The 19,024-nt window shown below is 40.4% G+C and overlaps 1 protein-coding gene across 3 annotated transcripts in view; it reads right to left on the bottom strand.

Annotated features, from left to right (window-relative positions):
- ACAD9 (acyl-CoA dehydrogenase family member 9) overlaps positions 1–19,024 on the bottom strand; it is a 62,474-nt gene that overhangs the window by 37,081 nt on the left and 6,369 nt on the right. For 2 of the 3 annotated variants that reach the window (XM_073352221.1, XM_073352220.1), the window contains exons 2-5: positions 15,197–15,290; positions 11,427–11,528; positions 2,127–2,233; positions 1,068–1,168 (exon numbers count right to left, since the gene is read on the bottom strand). In XM_073352221.1, the coding sequence (XP_073208322.1) occupies positions 1,068–1,168; positions 2,127–2,233; positions 11,427–11,528; positions 15,197–15,290 (404 nt within the window). The remainder of the gene's footprint in view (positions 1–1,067; positions 1,169–2,126; positions 2,234–11,426; positions 11,529–15,196; positions 15,291–19,024) is intronic. The other variant, XM_073352222.1, reaches the window with a different exon arrangement.

Raw genomic sequence — 19,024 nt, 5'->3', positions numbered from 1 at the left:
ACAAACAAACCTGAAATGAAGCTGCTGCCACAAAAGAGTTAAAATTTTTACACAACTTCAGTGGAAGACAAAGGACTTGTCCACATGAACAATTAGTTCGCAGCAAGCTATAGTAGCATGCCATGGAATAAGTGTTTCTATTGACTCTGCCATTTCAAAGAGGACTAGATCAAAGTGCATTAACAACTGTTAATGTGGATCAGCAGGGTCCACATGGACAGTTCGTCGGTGGCAGGAAGTGCAAGGTAGATTCAGACCCCCGCTTGCCACACAGACAAGCCCAAAGGTTTCTTAATACTGTTTGTCAACTGAGCCAGGTATTGAAGAAGCTTTCATAATTTTTCTCTAACTATGTCACAGAAGCTTAGAGTAATCAGTTCAGTGCTCATGGTGTCACAATGTTCCCTGCACAGCCAATAGAGTCCTTCAAACCATACTCAGTTCCACTGATAAATTAATGTGTCTGATATGGCAAGGTTTGGCCCAATTAATGTATCTGAAGTAAAAAAAACATTCAGTAATTTCATGGAAGCCACAGGTGCACCTCCATGGGAGAAGATGAATTATGTAGTCTGAAATAAAGTAGAACCTCAGAGTTACGAACTGACCAGTCAACCACACCCCTCATTTGGTACCGGAAGTATGAAATCAGACAGCAGACACAAAAAAAGAGCCAATACTGTACAATACAGCACTGTGTTAAATGTGAACTACTAAAAAAAAAATGAAGGGAAAGTTTAAAAAAAGATTTGACACGGCAAGGAAACTGTTTCTGTGCTTGTTTCATTTAAATTAAGACAGTGAAAAGCAGCACTTGTCTTTTGCATAGTAAAGTTTCAAAGCTGTATTAAGTCATGTTCAGTTGTAAACTTTTGAAGGAACAACCATAACATTTTGTTCAGTTAGACATTTCAGAACAACCTCCATTCCCAAAGTTCTACTGTATCATTTATTGATAACATCCGCCTTAAAGTCACACACACAAAAAATAGAATAGATTTGAAGTAGGTGCCATTGTAACACACCAAACAAATGTATGTCATCAAAAAAATAGAAAATAATGTTACCTTCCCGGTTCTGTAAGGCAAAAAGCTGCAATATGCTCCCCAGATGCCAATTTAGGTAGATACTTTGCTTTCTGCTCATCAGTGCCAGCCATCAGGATTCCCTAGGTAAAGAAATGAATAAGAGACTTACCAACACATCATGATGTGCGAGAAGTAAAGCATCATTCACACAATGTTTAATTCATTATATACAGAAAATTAATTTGTACGTTAAAATCATGATTTTATCTAATTATGTATTTAACTGACTGAAATTGTGTTTGACATATTCATGTCCAATTAATAAATCATCAGATAGCTGATCAACTGCCTACTTGAATTAAGCTGGCATTAGACCACTTCCTTTTGGACATGGTATCTAGTAGCCCCCCATCACAACTGAAATCCTAATTGTCCATCTCAAAGAGGCCAATAACTACATGAGCATGGAACCTGAACTACTCCCTTAGTCCTAGAGGTACCCCTCTCCATTAGAGGATGTGGTACTTTTACTGCCATTGCTGTACTATAAATAAAAAGGGTATCAAGCAAAGACCAAGGCGTGACCTACTTATTTTCCAAAATGTTTTATATAAAATGAAATTTTTTCTTTAGATCTTTATAGGCAGGGCTTTTTATCAAAGGGAAACCAAGTTACAATCAGATGTTTTTTTACACAAATTAAGAGCTTATTTTGTGTACCAGGCCAGGATACAGAGTCTCAACAAAACTTTTTGATTGCTCTCTGGCAGTGGGAAGGGTTAATCCAATTATCCCAGACTGGCCACAAGAAGAGAACAACAAACAGTACTTTGTTCTTTTATAGCACTTTTCATCAGTAGATCTCAAAGCACTTCAGGAGATCAGTGTATGGGAGGAGCACTCTTGAAACAAATTTATAACAGGCCAGTATGAAGTCAAAATGCACCCCTTGATTTACTATGCACAGATGGTAGTTATTATTTGTTATCAAAACAAGTTAAAGGACCTCTCCCCCTCAAATCTACACTTGAATGTAAGTTCATCTCATCTGGCCTCTACAAGCAGTGTATAACAAATAAAATAATAACCCAATGTTACCTTAAGCCCTATTGCTTGATGAGCTGCCAAAGTAACCGCAATAGATGCATCTAGAGAAGTGATTTCTCCTAAACGAGCATACATTGTATTTGAAAGACCAAGTCCACCTGGGGGGAAAAATGTTTTTCTTTTGTCAATCCATATACATTTCACTGCTTTAAGAGCTGTCCCTACAGAGAGAAATACTTTGAAAGTATATAAAAACAAAAAAACATAAATAAGTAGTGTTTTAAAAGCTCAAAGAATACTGAGGAAGCCTTTAATGGTATATTACATGTAACTGAAGCATATAGTTTGCCCACAAAGTGACCACCACACTGTACTTATAGCAATTTAGGCGGAACACATTTTAGAAGAAACAAATGAACTTTTAAAAATTACTTATGGTCGTTTTTTTTCCCCCGGGTGTGGAAGCATAGATATTTTGGTTCTACCCAGAGACGTTGACACTATATATTACATATTACACACACACACACACACCCTCTAGAACGGACATGATTCAGTACACTGAATGTTAGGAAACAAAGTCCAGTGAATACTCAGCATTTCCCTTTTTATGTCAAAGGGGTGTTAGGACAGAAATTCAGCTTATACTTGAAGGATCATTCACCTAATACTACACATCTAGTTTGGTTTAGAGTCCTTCACTCAGTTTTTAAGAAAGCCAGCTACTGTTCACGTATGATTGTTTTGCTCAGCAGCTGCAGAACCAGCCAGCAGAGGGAGTATAGTTTAACAACCTTAGTCTCAGAAGAGTGCTGATGTCATTGTACCTGGTACAGAAGACAAGAACATGAAGAGTAAAAGCAAAGCCATGTTGGCTTGCACTTTACAAGAGAAGAGATTAAGAAGAGGACAAAACTGATAGAAAAGTGTTTGGAATTCAGTGTTCTAAATGGGTATTACATAAGGGTAAGAGTTAAAAATCTTAAGAATGTCTAACATTAAAATTAAATATGTTGAGAAACTAATTTGCCACAGGTATGAACTTTGTTTCCATTTTGTGATCTCAAGCTGTAAATACATACACTGCTTATTTAAAAAGGAGCTAAGAAGAGTTAGGCAAGGGAAAAATTATGCATAATTGCATCTCATGTTAAAGATCTTTCCTTTGTATTTCCAGCACTCGTATATGCATAATTTTGCTACCTTGGGCTATAGAAAAGTACTAGTTTTACGTAACCGAATGCAAACCCAGATAATTACTATTAAAACACAAATACTTTTTTCATAAGATAACAAAGGAGAATGGGAACAATATTCAGATAAACCTCTGAATCTATTCACTTTTTTCCCTGTGCATCCAATAAATACAAGCACAAGCTCAACTTTAAAACTATTAACAAACTAACTCCTACCCCTTTCATTCACTCATTGCTTATGCCTCCCTCCCCATTCAATACATACTCCATATTAATTACAATTTCCACTCCGCCACTCTCCCCACCCACATAACCACTCCCTTTTTCTAAGGGTTGCAGGAATGGGGGGAGCCAGCCAGCCTGCCTCTGGACTGCCCAAGGTAGGTGGGATAGAGCAAGGGTTCTCAACTGTTTTTTCCCCTGAGGGCTCCCCCGCATGCTATAAAAAAACTCCATGGCTCACCTGTGCCATAACAACTAGCTTTCTGCATATAAAAGCCAGGACCAGCATTAGGGGGTAGTAAGCTAAGTTGCTCAGGCTTTGACTTCACTCCCAGGTGGAAGGGCTCAGGGCCCTGGGCTTCAGCCCCATAGGGTGGGACTTCAGCTTTCTGCCCTGGGCCCCAAAGAGTCTAACACTGGCCCTGCTTGGTGGACTCCCTGAAACCTGCATCCAGACCTCTGGTTAAGAACCACTGGGATAGTTTTTTCCTTTGTGCAGTGTCTAGCCAAGCAGTTACAAGTTGTAGAATTTACATGTGATTATTTATGTATTTATTTGTCCTTTTGAAAACCAATATATTTCAGGAGTATTGGACAATGAAGTTCCTCTTTTTTAAATTGTCCCTCTCTCCACCTGTCCCCCTTCTTTTTCTTTTAAAAAGAAGTAGAAGCTTCCCTACACAGAAGTCTGTTAGGAATATAAAGATTACATCAAAGTCAAAAGCTCACACCAAGAAATGCTAAAATTATGTTCATGTGTGCAACCTTAATTACGCCCCCTTTCAAGTTACAATATAGTCCAATTACATGAACATGTCATAGCAAATACAATATATTTTACAAGTGTACAGTAATGTCTTACAATACTACTTCCCTGGATTATGTTGGTCTGCTATAACAGTCATTTGGATGACAAGCCCTGGTAAATCATGCTTAGAGACATATTGCATGTTAAATAGAAATCTGTTGCCCTCCACAAGCCATGTAATTTTACATTGACATTAGCTTTGCAGTTAAATGCATTGAATGAAATCAGTACTGTTGGTTGACAAGAGACTATCATATGTGGCTATGGAAGAGGTATTGAATACATAATTTAGAGAAATCATGTAAATCAAAGTTGGAGGCTTCTAGGGCCACAAAATTAGTGTAAGAATTGTTAGAAATATTACAAGATGCCACATATTCATATCTAAAGTTGTAGAAAAGAAGGATATTATTGTGCATTTGAGAAATTAAATGCTATTGTGATACATGTACATCACAATGCAAACTTAATGGTCAGTTTCTTAAGAAAGCTGTTTGTATGGAACATCTTCATTTATTTTTGCAGAAAAAGCTATCCCAGCACTGTACATATATGAAAATTCAGAAAAGCCAAACATTTGACATTAACTGGCAAACTTCCAAATATCACCTGAACTGAATTAATACAAACTATTCTTGAAGTTCATCAAGATTGTGCATTAACCTTAACCCAAATACAATTGTTTTGACTAAAGTGACAGTCAAGTGAACAAAGCATTCTATTCCAAACTGCACAAAAGGTGAAATCCTGGCCCTCCTGCAGTAAACGCCAAAATTCCCATTGACTCCAAAAGGGCCAAGATTTCACCTAAGGGATTTGCCTCTTAAAAGAGGCTACTAGAGTTCAGTCTTTTACCCAAAGCATCGAAGACACTGAATGGAAAAGCATATCTATAGAATGCTGAGGCAGCTCGTTTAAAAAGCATTACTTAAAATTTTCTCCAAAACAACATTCAGACCACTGTTCTATCTCCCTGTTAGTTTGATTTATAAATCACATGGAACAGTCTTCATGACATTACCAGACATATAGCGCACACCTCAAAATCAATTTAATGCATCCATTGAAACTTCTCCCACTCTTCTGAAGTCAACTTTGGTCTCTCAGCAACCATCCATTTGTTTCATTCAAATGTACTGAAAGCTTGAGAACAACACTTTAAAGTAGTCTAATGCAGCATTGCTATTTGCAACTGTTAAAACAATCTGTTGTAGTGATTAAAGAATAAACTTCTACTTTTCAAATTGCAGCATTGCTTTAGGTTGAACTTTCTTCTCCTTTAACATTTCTATAGATGTGGTTTAGTTTTATGACCCATATACGCAATGTAAGAGTATGAACAGTGTATTAATTTCCATAATGGAAACTCTTCCATCAAGGTACATAGTTCTACATGCTGTAGCCATAGGTCTGCTTGTTTCCTAGTCATCCAGAAGAAACTAGATATTAAGTTTTTATACATTTACTTTTCTAACAGTAAAGATTAGAATAAAACAAGTCAGATTTTATTTCACTCACACATAGAGCAAGGTATACAGGAAGAAGCTCGCTACGTAAGTAACCTGTTTAGATTGATTTGGTACAAATATTTTAGCATCTTAAATATTTGTTTACATTTTTACTAATCCTAATATATATATTTTACTACCATAATAAGCAGTCCTTCATGTATATCATTCCATTTATTGAGGCCTTACATTTTCTTTAAAATACAGTATTTATTGCAGTTGCAAAAGAGGTTATTACACTCAAACCTGAAAGCAGTGTTGTAGTCCAATGAGATGCGTTTCCAACTGGCTTTTTGATGGCGTGTTTCAGTTACAAAAACACAAGATTCTTCAAGGCCTCACGCGCATTAGGATTTTTACAAGAGAATTCTCACTAACACTAGTGCTGGTTCACATGACCTGGTGTTAGCACCAACTGAAGCCTTAGTTTAGACTTAGTTCATTCTTTATTGGTTCTTTTCTTACAAGAAAATTAGGAATACTACTGCATCTAGCAAATGTGCCCCCATTATGAAATTTTATAAAACGCAACTTGGAGTGGATGATGCAGTGAGCTGTCGATTTCAAAGATGAAAATAGCCGGGGTAGATGAATTTTAAGTTTATTAATGTAAGGTTCCTTGGGACTCCTCCAGAGCTCTTTTGGCAGTGGCAAGGAATTGGTGCTCATGTCGAGTGAGACAATCAGTTGTCCTAGTTCACAGCTGAACCACTGCGCACAGGGGAGCTTAGGCCTCTGGATGGAGGCTGAGCCAGTAAGAAGTCTGTGGCTCGGGGCTCCTGCCTGAGGGCTAACCCAATGCATAGGCAAGGGTTCAGTGAAGCAACAGCCTCTGCTGTGGCAGCTGGAACTGCCATTCAGAAGCCTGCAGTGCTGTCCCGTCCCCCCAGCAGCCCCTTCTGGCATCAACAACCACAACAATATCTAACAAGCGGAAATCCTGAACTGCCAGAAACTTCCCATGAGGGGACGCACAGGGAGAGGGAATAAGAATGAATAGGTACCTATATCAAGACCCATTTTGGACAAAACTGCTCATTCAGAAATAGAAAAAAGGCACAAACCTATTTATATTTACTTTATAATTGGTATCAAGCTAACAACTTACTTTCTACTGAAGTATGTAAACAAACTGGAGTTCTTGTTGGACAACAGGCTGTTCTTGCTATTAGAAGCATCCTTATTTGTCCATGGTATTGACAACAGTACGATTTTGTATAAATGAGACATGAAAGCAGCAGATATCTATTTTATAATACAAAGTTAATTAGTACCCAAATATTCTATTAGGTCTGCCTAAGGGTATGTCTACACTACGAAATTAGGTCGAATTTATAGAAGTTGGTTTTTTAGAAATCGGTTTTATATATTCGAGCGTGTGTCTCCCCACAGAAAATGCTCTAAGTGCATTAAGTGCATTAACTCGGCAGAGTGCTTCCACAGCACCGAGGCAAGTGTCGACTTCCGGAGTGTTGCACTGTGGGTAGCTATCCCACAGTTCCCGCAGTCTCTGGAAATGAGATTCAAAAGTTCGCGGTTCTTTTCCTGTCTACCTGGCCAGTGCATCCGAGTTGAGAGTGCTGTCCAGAGCGGTCACAATGGAGCACTCTGGGATAGCTCCCGGAGGCCAATACCGTCGAATTGTGTCCACAGTACCCCAAATTCGACCTGGCAAGGTAGATTTAAGTGCTAATCCACTTGTCGGGGTGAAGGAAATCGATTTTAAGAGCCCTTTAAGTCGAAAAAAGGGCTTCATCGTGTGGACAGGTGCAGGTTTACATCGATTTAACGCTGCTAAATTCGACCTAAAGTCCTAGTGTAGACCAGGGCTAAGCATCTGCCTTGTTGCACAGAACTAACTTTCAATACTTTCCAAAGTGACTTAAATAGAATGCAGGCGTTATCCAACTTGCTTTTATCATTGCTTTATGATGTAAATGTTTCCAGAACATGACCAACTTTGATGTCTCTTCTCTCTCACAGGAGGTTTTGGAGAGGTCAAGTTTGAAGCTGGATTCCTGTTACAAGCCTGATTTTCAAACCTACATCACCCCAGTGTCAAACTCAAAATAAACAGATATGAAATGTCACATGAAATTTTCCTGCAAAATGTCAGGCATAGAGGTTTTTGAAATACAGGAGTTCAAAATTTAACCTGAAGTAGATTTTTAAATTGATTTGCCTAGTTTTTTCTCTCTTCAAATATAAACATAAAAGTTGTCTCCAAAACAGCTTCACCTACAAACTTCAAAGGAATGACAGATGAACTAAGTCTGGGAAGAGAAGGAAAGTCACCCGGGAAACAAGAGGTTCAGTATGAGGAATGGAAGGAGGTAGCCACATGGGGAGGTGAGTGGCGGGGGGGGGGGGGGGAGCGCAGCGCATGGGGGGTACTCCTGTCATTGAACAGCTTAACAATTAAAAGTCTATGGTAAAGTAACTCCTCACTCAAAGTCGGCCCAGTTAACGTTATGTTGCTGATCAATTAGAGAACGTGCTCTTTTAAAGTTGTGCAATGCTCCTTTATAATGCTGTTTGGCAGCTGCCTGCTTTGTCCACTGTTTGCAGGAAGAGCAGCCCATTGGAGCTAGCTGGTGGGGGCTTAGAACCAGGGTGGACCAGCAGCCGCCCTATCAGCTCCCCACTCCCTTAAGTTCCCAGTGCGGCAGCCACCACCCAGCAGGCTGCCAATTGCTGGCAGTTCAGCTGTCCCTCTCCTCTCTGCCATGTGCTGCTCCTGCCCTGTGCCTTGGAGCTGCTCCACAAGTCTCCTGCTTGCTGTGCAGGGTCGGGGGGGAGGGGGGGGCTAATGTCAGAGTGAAAGTATGAAATACACAGTATAGGTAATCCAGTAATCTTAACTCTGACCTTTATTGCTACTATATCATATGACTGACAGTCTTCTTCACCCATCACAGGTTCATTTCATCAGTGACCACAAAAACTTTAATATCTTACTCTTAATTGTACAGAGGTTGCTCAGCCTCCATCCTCCTTATAGCTATACAGAGTCAAAGTAAAGACTAACAATTCCAGATTAAGCAGTATATTACTCAGTTTAAAAATTTCACATATTCAAGGCACAGATCATCCAGTTATGACTATTAGATGGAAAGAGCATGTAGTGAAAAAGCATAATTTAGTCTCAGACATTTATTAAACCAGTTACAAAACCACCTTTTATGGTTCACAAATTCACATTTTCAACACTTCATCAGGAAGCTGCACAAGCACAGTACCTTCTCCTACTTTGTGATTAGAGTTGAAGAGGTAAGAGTTAACATTGCCCTTGTGGTGCTGTAGCAGATTGTTCTGGTGCTCTCAAAAGCCTCCAATTACAAGAAGTTATTTTATTGGGGGGGGGGGGGAGTCAGGCTAGTAAGCAACTTGGCTCTTTTATTTGAAATTTCCAGGTTCATATTTGTGTTTGAGGAAACATACATTTCAAGAGGTTTTTTTTTTGCTGAAGTATTAGTTTATTTGAAATTCAATCCCAGTTTTGTTTGTTTTTGCTGCGCCTGGCACTAACATTATTCAAGAGGTTATGCCAAATGAAAATTTTAAGCGACCAAGACTTAAGTCACATTTTTATAAATTAAAAGTACAATTGAAATCCACATCCAAACAAACATTAACTTACCAACCACAACTGTACATGACTTAACTTTATATACTGTGGATGTAACTGATTCAAATACAGAAGCCGTTTCCAATGTCTTCACTGTTTTCATATTCGTGAGCCTGGCGAATACACCAATGAGGCCCAGAGCCATGATTTCTATTTCTATTAATGTCTTATAATGAATGAGCTCAGGGGATAGGAGATAGGCTCATCATTAGATAAGCTGCTCATGTGTCATATCCGTCAGCGTCAAGAAGACATCTTTTGCTTTATGCCACTTGCTCATAAAGCAGATCACCACTCATTGATCTACTGGACATTAGTCCATATAGCAGATCTTTTGAACTGGAAAGACTGCTGGCACTTCTGGCAACACAGAAAAACTGTTATGGGACTGACCTGAAATTGAAATTCTAGGGCTCACTTCTGAGGATTTATTGTACCCCTCAGACCATCTTTCCCTTACAACCCTGGACTGATTTTTCCTAATCTACTTTTAGAATGCAATCATGTCCCATTTCATAGGAAGTGATTACAAAAAATTCTTATGCCAGAATTTTGTTTTTACAAAATTGAAGACAGGATTGTAAACACAGCATGAACGAACCAGCAACTCTCATACAGAGGCTTATGCTAGATCAGATTCTCTTTCACAAAAGGATTGTCCTAAGTTTGATTAATGTAATTAGTGTTATATGATGTATCCATTTCACTATGATACATCTCAGCGCGTTTCCTCCTGGTGCACTAACCCACTCAGCATTGTATGTCTACTAAAATATTTCAATATAGACCACATACAAAAAGGTGAAGAGAAAAAGCTAGAAGATGTTTGGAAAAAGCCCGAGATCCCCACACAGAAATGGCGTCTAATTAGCTACCTGTATGTAAACACAGCTATTGTCTGATGATAGTATTAGTTGTGCACACAGACTTTAGATTTTTCAAAAATTTCTCTGACATTAACAGTAGAAGACCCATTTGGCATTACAAAGACTGTTTTAAGACTACTAGAGCAGTAGATAATTTAATGTATTCTAAGACAAAATTAAACCTGCTATGAATTCTAGTGACTAGCATGACTCAATTTCATTAATAAAAAAAACTCTTCCATTTTTTCTTTTTAGTTATTTGTGTTATGTATTAGTCTTGGAACGGGATCAAATGGATGCTGTTCTCAGATCTTTGCAGAAGAAAGATTTGCATCTCTGTTGCACTCATGAGAAATTAAACAAAAATAAGTAATAGGTCAACTTGCATGCATCAACACACAAGAGTATGGTTAAAAGAAGATATAAACTAAATCACAAGAATTCTGAGTTAGGTCTTCTTCCAGCTTTATTCAGCACTATTATACTCACTGCAACAAATACGTTGTAGTTCAAGTTGTCCTTCATACACCACATACCCAGGCCAAACTAGTTTTTAAAGCCACTGTCCCATCCTCCTTCAAATCTCTGTTTAAGACCGCTAGGCAAGCGATCTCATTTCTTATTTTACATCTTGATAAAAAAAAAATTATAACACTCTCAAGACCACCTCACTGTGCACATATGAGGGCATGAAAACATATTCCTCGTCCTCTCTCCGCAACTCTGGGCGTTTACTCCATTGAGGAACTAGTGCCCCTGGCCCACAGACACTTCTGAAGCTGAAGACAGGGTTTTTTGGTTTAATAAAATACAACTATGTCTCAACACAGCTATTAAGTTTTTAAAATGGACAAATGGGTTCCTTGCTTACTTGAGTGAGTCAAAGGTAGTGGCTTCGATATTGACAGTTCCATCAGACACCATAGTTTGTCTGGTAAGCCAGTGTTATGTATGCATTTTGAGCAAGTGCTGTGAGACTGAGATGCCCATGCAACACCAAGCCCTCCTCATTTCAGCCAAGGACTTGAAAACAGGGGGAAGTGGCATGTGATGCCTTATGGTGCATTTTGTGTTGAAAGGAAGAAATTGTTTGGCTCTACTTTCAGTATCTTTTTTTACTCACCATATTCCTCTGGAACCTGCATGCCAAAGAGTCCAAGGCTCTTCAATCCTTTTAGAGTTTCTGGTGGGATTTTAGCATCTTGGTCAATCTTCGTAGAGTCCACTGAAAATAGAAGTATGACTGGTTACAGCAAGTGTGCCTCACAAGAGTATTTGCATCAGTGCAAAGCAGGCAGGCTACAACAGCACTCTCAATACCATGGCATGTTAATAGCAGCATAACCTCTATTCCCAATCATCAACATGAGAGCATAGACCTGCAAAACAGGATATGGCTAATGGAAAAAGGAGCAATCAGAGTGTCTCACCTGCCCCCAAGCCCTCAACAAGTATTCTCCTCTAGCATCTCAAAGCATCCTCAGCAGCAAACCAGACTACATGTTCAGCACTCTAGCTTTTGACTCATGCTCCAACAGATGCGCACATGCTTCACCCATTTAACTTTACAGAAACTGCTCCTATTAGCTTCAGACTGCCTTTAACAATGGCTAACATGCCCCAACCCCTCACTCCCCTGAATCTGGAAAAGTATTAAACAGCCCCCCAGCAATCATTAGGCACTATACCATTACGGCTCACTACCAGTTTTGAAGTAGATGCAAGGTGGAATACAGTGACCCACTGCATACGGAGGTTACCACTACACTGCAGGGAAATAAAACCCCTCAGGTACATTCCTGTAAGAAGTTACTTGACCTCACAATTCTGCTTCTACTCGTTCTAGTCCAGGGGCGGGCAAACTGGTATGGTGGGACATGAATGCTCACAAAATTGCAGTTGGGGTGGGGGGAGGGGGAGGGAGAGGAGAGGGCTCTGGGATGGGGCCAGAAATGAGGAGTTCAGGGTGCGGGAGGGGGTGGTGGAATGGGGTGCGTAGGGGAGGGCTCCTGCTGGGGATGCTGGCTCTGGGGTGGGGCTAGGGATGAGGAGTTTGGGGTGTAGGAGGGTGCTCTGGGCTGGGACCGAAGGGTTCGGAAGGTGGGAGGGGGATCAGGGTTGGGGTGTGGGGAGAGGCGCAGGGGTGCAGGCTCCGGGCAGCACTTAGCTCAAGTGGCTCCTGGAAGCAGTGGCCATGTCCCTCTTCCGGCTCCTATGCAGAGCTGCGGCCAGGCAGCTCTGCACGCTGCCCCATCCGCAGGTGCCACCCCTGCAGCTCCCATTGGCTGCAGTTCCTGGCCAATGGGAGCTGCAGAGACGTCGCTTCAGACAGGGGCAGCGTGCAGAGTGGAGCAGCCTGGCTGTCCCTACGCATAGGAGCTGGAGTGGGGCCATGACACTGCTTCCAGGAGCCACATGGAGTGGCCCCCAACCTTGCTCCCCAGCTAGAGTGCTGGAGCAGGGCAAGCCACATATCCCACTCCCCAGCAGGAGCTCGAGGGCTGGATTAAACAGTTGGTGAGCCGGATCCGGCCTGTGGGCTGTAGTTTGCCCACCTCTGTTCTAGTTCCTAAGGCAGTAATAGTGGGAGAGAATTTGAGCCAACTCCTCTCTTCATGGTGGCTCCTGGATAGCACATAACAGCCCTTGGAATCTTCCAGTTGTTTCTTACATAGTAAGAAGAGAACGCTCCACAAAAAAAATAAGACTGAAGAGATTTCTGCAAGAACGAGCTCTACTCAGCTGAAACAGTTCTCCAGCTGAAGAGGCACAGCTCTTCACGGTGCTCCTTCCCTGACTGCATTCAAGAAGGAACTGACTGGAAGGTTTCAATGACAGAAGTTATACTCCAAGTGGTGACACATGAATAGTAGGGCCTTGGAAGTGGGGAGAATCTATAGCTTTTTTAACCATGTTGAACATTTCTTTGCATATTCAGGTGTACACTAGCATGAAGCATTAGAATAGTATAAGAAATTCCACAATTCCAAAACACTGGGATAAAGAAAAAAAACAACTCGGAATTTGTCACAGAACAGCCTCAAGAACATTTATCCCAATAAATTTTAATAGATTGGGTAGTTTTTAAGCAAGAACAGATCTGGTTCTTGCCAGTTGCACAGCTGCCCATTAGGTCCTCAAGAATAGCAAGCATGTAAACTGACAAGAATTTCATTAGTTTTCATTACGGTATGTTGCTGTTCAGCAGCAGAGGCTGAAGCTATCCTGCCGAAAAAAAATTCTTGAGGGAAAAAAGCAAATCCTGCAGAGTCCAGTGGCACTTCCCTGAGAAAGATTCCTATTCATCACAGGCAGGGGACTTAACAAGGACTGCATGAGGTAGAAGGGGTCAACCACAATGCTTGGTTGAGGGATGAAATTCAGTCAGAAAACATAACATTGTAACAAAGCAACTGATTTTTTGTAATGGTTTAGGCTACAACGCACATCATATCAAGAATATACTTGGGTTATAATTAGCTGATTTGGGAGAGAAAAGCGTTTGTTGTTTACTTGTTCATTCACTAGAGTGATACAGACATCTGCATGGTGTATGAGAATTGCCAAGCTTCAGAGATTCTGCTCAGTTGAATTTCTTTGCTCAGTGCCAACTGTATCAAATTTCCAAGCGCTTAGGCAGCTTTCCAGTTTTTTTTTTGCTGCTCAGAATTATCCCTGAATATCTAACCAGAAATGGCAGAGTACCCAAACAAAATTAAATCATTTTCACCATCAACTAGACCGTGTAACCTAATGTTTTTCATTTCTCCATTACATAATGACAGGTTTCAGAGTAACAGCCGTGTTAGTCTGTATTCGCAAAAAGAAAAGGAGTACTTGTGGCACCTTAGAGACTAACCAATTTATTTGAGCATAAGCATAAGCTTTATTTGAGCATAAGCATAAGCTTTATTTGAGCTACAGCTCACTTCATTGGATGCATCCGATGAAGTGAGCTGTAGCTCACGAACGCTTATGCTCAAATAAATTGGTTAGTCTCTAAGGTGCCACAAGTACTCCTTTTCATTTCTCCATTAAATATCAGCTCTTAAACTGACTGAAGAGTATTTGTTTATTTTTTGATTTCATGGCCCTCTAAATATGCATTGTCTTCTCTGTCACTCTTAAGAATTTCTTGAGTTTTAGCTTAAATTGCTGAATTATTCCATTGAACAGGGACATAGTCACTGGCTGCTAGTTGGCCCAATAGCCTCAGGAGTTTTAATCCACGTCATGACCCTGGACTTCCTCCGAGTCTTTGGGGAAGTCAGAAGCTTTGCCCCACACTTGCCATCTGGAAATTGGGGGTGATACTGCTTAACTACGTCAGAAGTGAAAATAAGTGCTTGTAAAGAAATTAGGAGCTATTCAACAATGTTTCTCTGAGAGAACAGAGAAAAAATTAAACATTTAATCACACTGTGCCTTTGCTAAGCAAAAAGTTCTCATCAATTTTCCAAAACAGATTCACTGATCTAGTTAGTATTGCAGAACATCTATTTTTATATGCTCATAGCTTCTGAAATAGTCACTCTTTCTGCTTGCCTCTGCTGAATTTGGTTGGAAAAAGATGAGCAAAATCAGATGCTTATAAATTACAGGACAGTGAAAGGAACACACTTTTAAAGGGAAAAGCAGTTTCAATTCTTACATTTGCCCCAGAGCCCTCCTTTCAAATTTTTGTGGTTTTACAATAATTTTCTTATTTCTCTCCTCTTTGATGCATGAGTGAACTGAACAAAAAGAGAAAATTGACTATGCAAGGGAAAACAGTGACACTATACAAGTCATGATAAATGCACAAAGTGTAACAGTGTTTCCTTTTTAGTATTTCAATTATAGTAATATCACTAATTAGAAACCATTTGTATGGAAAAAGATGAATAACCATACCTTCCTCACTGAAGAATTTTTCTACTGGTCCTACAAACTGGTTGATTTCTTCTAATTCTTCATTAGAAATCTCTGGATAAGGGAAAACTTCCTCCTAAAACGTCAGAGTATAATATGATTACGGTAATTTAAAATAAAAAGCAGGCTGAAGAAGAACATGTGGCTTTTAGATGTTAACCTCTAAAAACAAAAATTGTGGAAAATGTTTACAGGAATTCAGGTAGTCTCAAATAAGCAAACTTAAGTAAATGAAAGATACTTGTTCTGTATTGAAAACTACATTTTTCAATTGTACTGCATGTTGAAACAAACGAGGAATAGCATCTGAAAATGAAAAACTGGGGTGAAGGAAAACTGCTCATATACAAGAAAGTGTGCTAACAGGTAAAATGAGCGACCAACAAGTACATACTTGAGTAACCACATGACCCTGTTACCAGAATCCTGTTTTACCAATTAGTACACATTTTTGTTTATGGCCCTCACTTGGGCCAATTTTAGACTGTAAGCTCCTTGGGGCAGGGACGATATATACTAGTTTTGTGAAACTCTTAGCACATCGTTGGGTGCTCAATAATAGAGTGCATGGATTAGCACAATGCAGTTCCGCTTTGCTCCAGTCTCTCCCTCACACAAGGGGTTTTTCATTGCAAGTTGGAGGCATTACAATCTTTAGACTTGAATAAAGAGAAAATTATGAGCAGCTAATAAGAGATGTGAAATATCGCTAAAGTGACAGTGTTCCTACTCCCTTACCCTGCCTTCTCAAAACAAAACTCCCCTTTGCAAGACCATGTCATTCTCTCTTCACTCAAGTACTCCTAAAGGAGTGTGGAGACAACACTTAGGATTTGGTAACTTCTAAAATTTTCAGAAAAGGACCAATGTATAGAAAATTTGCTATATCAGGAGGAGCTGAGTATGAAATAAGTGATGGTCAGGCTCTATGGGACGAAATTTGTTTGCTTGATTTCCACGATCCTTTCCTTGACACGACATGGTTTGTTCTGGAAGATCACAAAGTGCTGCTAACCTCACATTACTGAATTTGGTTAATGCCTCTTGTGGATTTGTTTGGCTCAATTTAAGTTCATATTTCAAGAATCCTTCTTTTGATTAATAATAAATTTAATTTGGAGTTTATCTATTCTGATAGTACATAAGAATGGCCATACTGGGTCAGACCAAAGGTCCATCCAGCCCAGTAACCTGTCTACCGACAGTGGCCAATGCCAGGTGCCCCAGAGGGAGTGAACCTAACAGGCAATGATCAAAGTGATCTCTTTCCTGCCATCCATCTCCACCCTCTGACAGACAGAGGCTAGGGACATCATTCCTTACCCATCCTGGCTAATAGCCATTAATGGACTTGATCTACATGAATTTATCCAGTTCTCTTTTAAACCCTGTTATAGTCCTAGCCTTCACAACCTGCTCAAGCAAGGAGTTCCACAGGTTGACTGTGCGCTGAGTGAAGAAGAACTTCCTTTTATTTGATTTAAACCTGCTGCCCATTAATTTCATTTGGTGGCCCCTAGTTCTTATACTATGGGAACAAGTAAATAACTTTTCTTTATTCACTTTCTCCACACCACTCATGATTTTATATACCCTTAGTCTCCTCTTTTCCAAGCTGAAAAGTCCTAGCCTCTTTAATTTCTCCTCATATGGGATCTGTTCCAAACCCCTAATCATTTTAGTTGCTCTTTTCTGAACCTTTTCTAATGCCAGTATATCTTTTTTGAGATGAGGGGACCACATCTGTACTCAGTATTCAAGATGTGGGCATACCCTGGATTTATATAAGAGCAATAAGATATTCTCCATCCTATTCTCTATCCCTTTTAAAATGATTCCTAACATCCCATTTGCTTTTTTGACTGCCGCTGCACACTGCGTGGACATCTTCTGAGACCTATCCACGAGGACTCCAAGATCTTTCTCCTGATTAGTTGTAGCTAAATTAGCCCCCATCATATTGTATGAATAGTTGGGATTATTTTTTCCAATGTGCATTACTTTACATTTTCCATATTAAATTTCATTGCCATTTTGTTGCCCAATCACTTAGTTTTGTGAGATCTTTTTGAAGTTCTTCACAGTCTACTTTGGTCTTAACTATCTTGAGAAGTTTAGTATCGTCTGCAAACTTAGGTACCTCACTATTTACCCCTTTCTCCAGATCATTTATGAATAAGTTGTATAGGATTGGTCCTAGGACTGACCCTTGGGGAACACCACTAGTTACCCCTCTCCATTCTGAAAATTTACCATTTATTCCTACCCTTTGTTCTCTGTCTTTTAACCAGTTCTCAATCCATGAAATGATCTTCCCTCTTATCCCATGACAACTTAATTTACGTAGGAGCCTTTGGTGAGGGACCTTGTCAAGGCTTTCTGGAAATCTAAGTACACTATGTCCACTGGATCCCCCTTGTCCACATGTTTGTTGACCCTGTCAAAGAACTCTAATAAATTAGCAAGACATGATTTCCCTTTTCAGAAACCAGGTTGACCTTTGCCCAACAATTTATGTTCTTCTATGTGTCTGACAATTTTATTCTTTACTATTGTTTCAACTAATTTGCCCAGTACTGACGTTAGACTTACCGTTCTGTAATTGCTGGGATCACCTCTAGAGCCCTTTTTAAATATTGGCGTTACATTAGCTATCTTCCAGTCATTGAGTACAGAAGCTGATTTAAAGGACAGGTTACAAACCATAGTTAATAGTTCCACAATTTCACATTTGAGTTCTTTCAAAACTCTTGGGTGAATGCCATCTGGTCCCAGTGACTTGTTACTGTTAAGTTTATCAATTAATTCCAAAACCTCCTCTAGTGACCCTTCAATCTGTAACAATTCTACAGATTTGTCACCTGCAAACGATGGGTCAGGCTTGGGAATCTCCCTAACATCCTCAGCCGTGAAGACTGAAGCAAAGAATTCATTTATTTTCTCTGCAATGACTTTATCGTCTTTAAGTTCTCCTTTTGTATCTCGATCATCCAGGGGCCCCACTGGTTGTTTAGCAGGCTTCCTGCTTCTGATGTACTGAAAAAAACATTTAATAATTACCTTTTGAGTTTTTGGCTAGCTGTTCTTCAAACTCTTTTTTTGGCTCTTATTATATTTTTACACTTACCGGATATACTCGATCATAAGCCGGTTTGTTTATAAGCCGACCCCGCCAAGATAGATAAGTAAAAATGGAAAATTTTTATGATGCATTCATAAGCTGACCCTATAATTCAGGGGTCAGCAAACTTTGGCTCCTGGACCATCAGGATAAGCTGCTGGCGGGCCGAGATGGTTTGTTTACCTTGAGCGTCCGCAGGCACAGAGGTAAACCTAAGAAAACAAAGCGTCCCGGCGCGCCAGCTGTTCACCCTGCTGGGCCGGGACAGCATCTGGGGGAGAAGCAACCCCTGTGACCACCACCCCATGATCCCACCCCTAGACCAGGACCCCCACACTCCTCCCATCCCATCCCATCCCTTCCCATCTTAGCTGGGGTGGGCCAGGGGAGGATGTCTCTGGCGTGGCCGCAGCGTGCTCCAGCGGGCTGGGCCGGGCGGTGCGGCCGCAGAGTGCCAGCCCCGAAGCTGCAGCTTCTTCGGAGGCTGGGGGGAGAGCAGCGTGGCCAGAAGCGGAGAGATTCTGGCCCCACCTCTTTCCTTCTGACTCTGCTGCCGCTCCTTGCTCCCTCTGTTGGGGTGGGGGCTGTGTCCCACCTCTCCCTCTCTATACCTGTTCATAAGCCGACCCTCTTTTCTGATGCTTCCCTTTTTTACTAAAAAAATTTGGCTTATTAACGAGCATATACGG

The sequence above is a fragment of the Lepidochelys kempii genome, chromosome 7, assembly GCF_965140265.1.
Source record: "Lepidochelys kempii isolate rLepKem1 chromosome 7, rLepKem1.hap2, whole genome shotgun sequence".
NCBI classification, from domain to species: Eukaryota; Metazoa; Chordata; order Testudines; family Cheloniidae; genus Lepidochelys; species Lepidochelys kempii.
The sequence above is the reverse complement of the archived record's forward strand: the minus strand, read 5'-3'. Positions and strand labels throughout refer to the sequence as shown.